Here is a 6,208-nt window from a genome sequence, read left to right as displayed (position 1 = left end):
CGTTTCACAGCTTGAACCTGACTCGGGAGTTGTGTAACGCAACAGCAGGCAAAGTAACAGGCGAATAAATCTGAAGCCATGCGTGGGAATAACCGCAAAGTCCCTGATGTCATGTGCAATAGTCTTGAACATCGATACAGTCTTGGTCTGTCATGTACAGCGTTGCGCATTGGCTAGTTCCAACATTTATGAGTCATGGCTCACTTCAGCTTCTGCAACAATAATGTGCATTTTGGAAGAAGAAGAGAGGGTCGACAATGGTCCGACTATCTTTTCTCCCTGAATGTAAAGTTGTCAGGCGCCGAAGCACCAAGAACACAGGACCAGCTCCTGGAGGGTTTTGCGCAGCTCCTGACTCCGGTACGCGTAGATGAGCGGGTCGATGAGCGAGTTGCAGATGATGAGGATCAGGAAAAGGTTAAAGTTTCGGAAGAAACAGTTGCAGAAGGGGCTGGTGGGGCAGGTGAGGATGAGGATGAGGTGGAGGAAGAATGGGCCCCAGCATATAATGAAGACCCCGAGCAGGATGGTGAGGGTGATCGCCCCCTTCATGCTCGTGGTCTGGCGACTGCTTTTATGGAAAGCCACGATGCGCCGCGAGTGCACGTGCGCCAGGACGAACATATGCAGGTACAGCACGGCGTTGAACACCAGCGTGGCGCAGAAGAAGGTCACGAGGCACACGATGACCGCGTTGTCGGTGTGGTACACGATGAAGAGGATGCTGGCGGCGAGGCTGGCCAGCCACACCACCACGATGATGATGATGGCGCGCTGCGTGGTCATGATGCTGTGGTAGCGCAGCGCGTAAAAGATGGTGATGTAGCGGTCCGCGGCAATGGTGCACAGGAAGGAGAGCGAGGACACCACGGAGCTGCAGATCATCACGTCGATGACGTTGTCCAGGTGGCGCAGCATACCTGGGTGCACGTCCAGCAGGCCGTGGTCGTGGAGAAGCATGAAGAAGGTCTCCACCACGTTGCTGACGCTGACGAGCATGTCGGACACGGCGAGGCAGCAGATGAAGTAGTACATGGGCGAGTGCAGGTTGCGGTTCTTGATGATGGCCAGAATCACCAGGATGTTCTCCACCAGGCTGATGAGCCCCAGCGCCAGGAAGAGCTCCTGCGGGATGCGGATCTGCACGCAGCCCAGAGAGGGTCGCTCACCGCCGGTGGAGTTCGTGTCGTTCTCGTACATAAAGTCACTGAACTGGCCGAGCTCCACGTGGAGGATGGAGCCAATGTGGGACCTGTTGGTGTCCATGTCTGACTTCTGTATAATGACCGTCTGGCGTAAAGGTTGTCCTGAGCAATGATGGTGAAGTAGACTCATCTGGTTTCTCTGACGGGCGGTGACCTCTGGGGAAGCTTCTGAATCAGCTGCTGCGGTCACACCTCAGCAGGAAAAAGTCAAGGGACTAGTCCGAGTAACTGTTCAGCTTCTTAACACATCAACCCGTTGACTGTTAAATATCCACAAAGCGCAGTTTAATGGTATTTAATTCAGCCATTGGTCTGGTGAAGTGGGAACAGTCCAATTTACGCACCGGAGCAGTTCGCGAAGCTGACGTCAAAAACAAAACTTGTCCGGCGCAGAAATCCATAAAATGTCCTTCAACTTGAGAACGATGCGCTCGCAGTTGATGCCTGTTCGACTCTCGTCGTGCACCGTCCGACAAACTCCTCAGACTATTCGCACCGACACGAGAGGAGAGTCTGCACAGTGTCTTTGGCACAAAGCTGTGACCTGCTCGAGTGTTTCTCAAAGTGATGCTGACTCCGGATGGCTGGAGGCGACTCCACCTCTCACGCAAACGTCAGCTGGGCTGCAGTCATGGCTCAGCCGCCTCTAATCGCACAGTCACACACTCATTGATGAAAAGGATAGAAAAGCAGGGAGCGGATACTATCGAGCTTTTTACAGATGTTGGGCCCGATTTGTCACCTCCTGTTTTCTGCTGTGACTCGTGTATTTCAATGCAAGCTGTACAGTTTATTTTGCCGTAACGAATGTGGCAAAACTTTTTAACGAAGCACTTTTACGCACCATGCGCAACAATGTCACATCTTCACATTTTCCTCGTCTTGGCCATTTCGTCCCCAGAAAGTTTTTTTTCTGTGTATAGACCTTTTGAATTTATACCTGCAGTACTCTTCTCATTGAAACCAATCAAATTAAACCATATGGAAGGGTAGGTTCACCCTATAGTAGCCCTATCCATATAGAAAATGTCAGTGAATCTGTGGAGTCACAGGCCTAGTTCTGTTTAAAACGAGTTCAGTTGGGCTTAATTCTAATCAGTGGCATTTATTCTGAAATTAGAGTCAATTTAGAGCAAAATTCCCTCTTCGTGTTTACGTGGACTGTCCCTTGGCTGAGCTATAACTCGAACTAAAAATAGAACCATTTAGCCCTCTTTGTGCCTGAATTTTGTTTTTTTTTCCAGTTTTTTACACAGAACCGGGAGGTTGCTTATATTAAAGTTATGTTAGTAAACAAAATATGACCTCATCCTTAAATGCAGCATCAGAGGTGAGCTGAGACAAATATTTTACTCTTTACAGTTGGAGTTATGCAATGAGCGCTGTTGTTTGTTGTTGACACTTCAGAGCCTGTGTCATGCACTAATCAAAGCCATTAATGACAAACTTGTGCTTGTGACTTGAAGGGAAGAAATCCAAAGCTGAACCTCACGGAAGTCATATATCTATATGGATCAGAACTTGTGACATTACACAGAGTTAGTGACTCATAGAGTGGAACAAATCCGAGAGGGTGTTTTCTATAGAAGTAGCACACCAACTGTTAGAGGGAACTCAGTATAGAGCAAACCTGTTCACTAATTCTTTTACCATATATTTGGGTAAGTATAAAGATTATCTGGGTACACAGTATAGAAACAAATCCTGAGCTGGTCCTTCTTTGACCTATACCATATCCTTCCATCAAGTTTGATGGGAATTTGCATTGTAGTGTTTCCATAATCGTTGATCAACAATCAAACAAACCCACCAACAACTGGACAAACGTGGTCACTTCAAGGAAGACGGTTCTATAAAACCTTGAGCACAGTTAGCTCGGTTTGAAGCTCGGCAGCCACTGAAATTAATAAAAACAAAGTTATAATTAGATTTGATGCACAATCACGTGACACACCTGGAATGGCTGCAGAGTTTCAGTGACGTTTTGGTGACGTTGGAACAAACACACACAGCTCCTTCTCAGGCACCGATGTGAAGGCCATTCTATACCATCCAGGCATCACATGAAAAGTTCTCGCAACCTCAACCATAGCTGCAGGTGAACTAGCACAGTCACACGTATCATGTGGCTCACGGAGTGAATAAGTAATTGTAAAGACAGCTCCAGTTTGATCAGTATCTCTAAAGTTTATGTCCTCTGTGTGACTAGAGACTAACAGATAAGAAGAACAGATGGAAAAGAGCTACAGATAAAATGAGGGCTCACACTGCTTTATATGTGACCTCTTTTTTTAACTGCACTGCTACAGAGAGGCCGCCGTGACTGACTGTCACACTAACAGGCTCACTGGCTGAATGACATTATTCAGTCAGTACATGCTGGTGCATTGTCTATCCCTGTGATTTGAGAGCAGCTTCTGTAGTAAAGCAAAATGTGGTGTAGAGATGTGTCCTACCAGAAAGGTAAAGACATCTCTGCTTTGTCTTTGTGAGCGAAGCAATCAAACAAATGAACATGGGATGCTCAGGCCTTCAACTCCCAGTGAAATAACAACGACTCTATCCGTCCAGTCCATGGCAGTGGGAATTCACTCGAAGACGAGAGAAGGAAGGCGCAAGAGCAAATTCAGCCAGTCTCATCTTCAGTTAAACACATGCCATTATTCGGCTGAGGTCATGAGTTATGGCCGAGAGCACCAAGGAAAAGTTAAGATAAGTCCGGGCAAAATTTGTGAAGATTGAATCAATTTAGATTTATCTTTCTCTTGCACTGAATATAAACTAATGAACAGCATCATGCTACTGGAAAAAACTCCAGCCATTTCTCTGTGAGCCACAAATAATCAAATATAGGCAAATGGAAATGTGAGAATCATTAACTCAAATAGAGCTAGAGCGGGGGGGCTAAAGTCCTAAATATCCTCGAATACCAGAACATTTCACAGCCAAGGAGATAATTACATTATTTCACTTCTACCTACTTATTTCAAGGAACAACACCAGCAAAAATGTTTAAGAAAGATATTAGATATGTATTTAAAAATATTTTCGACATATCAACACAGAATACCCTCATATCATGATGACTTAAATGAATGAATGTGGAAAGTTGTTAGAGAAGCAATGCTCTGCCTGAACATTTCCAAGCTAAAGAAACTTCTCAGAGCAAGAGGGGAATTATTTTTAACCTCGTCTCGTCAATTAATTTACTCTACAAGGACAAAGTGAAATTATTAACAGTCTATTTTGTGCCTGTTGATTGATTTGTACGCCTTATTTTGAAAGTAGCCCTCAAAATGCTTGAAATCAGACCTATTGCGCATTAGCCTGTTCACGTGCTGACCCTGTATTTACCATGCTGGTAATTTCATACTTAGTCTATTTTATATAAACAAGAGGAAAATGTTTCACTTCTCATCAACAGCTGTGATTGCTGGTCAGTCTGGTGGTTGGTATGTGAGTCTAAACAACTCAATAGCAAAAATAATAAAAACATACATTTAATTACAGAGCACCTTTCAAAGATGCATTACAACTTAAAATTTTAAGGCAAACAAAAGAAATAATTAAAAGCAGTTGAAAGATCACACAACATCAGGGCAGAGATAGAAGGATACAAATGTTTTAGATGAGAAATGAGTGAAAGCAAAATGAAATAAAACATTGCAAAAATAATTAGATTAGAAAGATTGAGTTAAAGGTTAAAAAGTTGAAGGTGAATTCAGAGGAAGCAAAAGGACGAGAAAACCCAACTGGACGGATAAGTGTAAATCCGTTTTAAGGCTGGGTGCTGCAGTGTGCATCAAAAAGCAGATCCACACCTCATTTCCTCTGGTTGTGCTGCACCAATGAGGAGTAAAGGGGTCGTTATAGCTTTGTTTACTTCTATTACCCTTAATGTGTTAACACAACAACCTAAATACTTGTTTTAAACCCTCCTCCCTACACAGAACAGTTCTTCCTTGTTAGGATCTCTCTTAAGGGTACAGACGCTTTATGAAAGGGTCGAGTCTTAACTGTGAACTATGAAGTGAAGTTATTATAAAGCATCATAATCCTAAGTATTCTCTCCAGATCTCACTGGGGAGAAGCAGCTATTTGTACCAGTAAGCGTTAATGAATGTATCTCCTGACACGCCGCAGCAATAACGTGATTTACAAGAAAAGTGATGATGCGACATATGTCGGAAAAATAACCATCTTATGAAAACATTTCTTTTTGAATAAGACAAATGAGCAGATTACCAACATTGCGAAAGTCAGTTTTTTACACCTTGTATTCATGAGGGCTACAGACTCCAGGATCCACTTTTTGAATGCTTACACCACAGGTCACAGGAGGTTCATGTACTCAGTCCCAAGAAAATGAAAAGGATTATTTTGTGATTATATGCGCGATCAGGAATGACTAGATTTAGAAGTTTTTCTCAATCATTGTGAGAAGTCGAGTAATTTAATTTATGTTTCATCTGCTTGTTCAGATTTGTTTCCTCCTTTTTCAGAACTGTAATTAATTTTTTTTGACTGGTAATCGCAGTCTGAGAAGTTTGAATGTGATGTGAGCTCAGTTAATAATCTTTAATGGTACAAAGCGAAGCTTCAAATTGCCAAAGGTAAAAAAAATAGGCTACCCAAAATTGATAACTAGCTTCTCACGGATTAATAAATTGTTTAACATGCAGCTTTCAGGCAGTAAGGGAAGTTAACGAAGTAATGAAATACTGCAGGATTAAGTACTTTTTTCTGTTGTGCGAGTGGTAAGAAAATGGCAAAGTAACCAAAGACGCAGCTGGTCAGAGGTTCATCGTAAAGAAAGCTTGTGGCTTTAAATGGACGACCAGCTCAGTCTGCAGTCTCAAAGGTCCAGTTTACTTTACTTGAAGTTTTGATGTTTGTTTACATTAGAGTGGAGTGTAACTGAAAGTTACGGTTGACAAATTGCAAATTATTGCAATTTGTCCTATTTGTTTGGTTGGGTGTTAGGGTTTCATAAATGAAGTCTC

The 6,208-nt window shown here is 43.1% G+C and overlaps 1 protein-coding gene across 1 annotated transcript; it reads right to left on the bottom strand.

Moving 5' to 3' along the window:
- Window positions 1-294: 294 nt before the first annotated feature.
- mc1r (melanocortin 1 receptor) lies at window positions 295-1,266 on the bottom strand. The gene has a single exon (XM_053421938.1). It carries the CDS (start codon window positions 1,264-1,266, stop codon window positions 295-297), a length of 972 nt encoding a protein of 323 aa, XP_053277913.1.
- Between the last annotated feature and the right edge of the window lie 4,942 nt (window positions 1,267-6,208).

The sequence above is a fragment of the Pleuronectes platessa genome, chromosome 1 (assembly GCF_947347685.1).
Source record: "Pleuronectes platessa chromosome 1, fPlePla1.1, whole genome shotgun sequence".
Taxonomy (NCBI): domain Eukaryota; kingdom Metazoa; phylum Chordata; class Actinopteri; order Pleuronectiformes; family Pleuronectidae; genus Pleuronectes; species Pleuronectes platessa.
This window is presented reverse-complemented; position numbering and strand designations above follow the sequence as displayed.

Bases quoted from the DNA above. Each gene is read 5' to 3' on its own strand.
- mc1r (XM_053421938.1), bottom strand. From the start codon at position 1,266: ATGGACACCAACAGGTCCCACATTGGCTCCATCCTCCACGTGGAGCTC.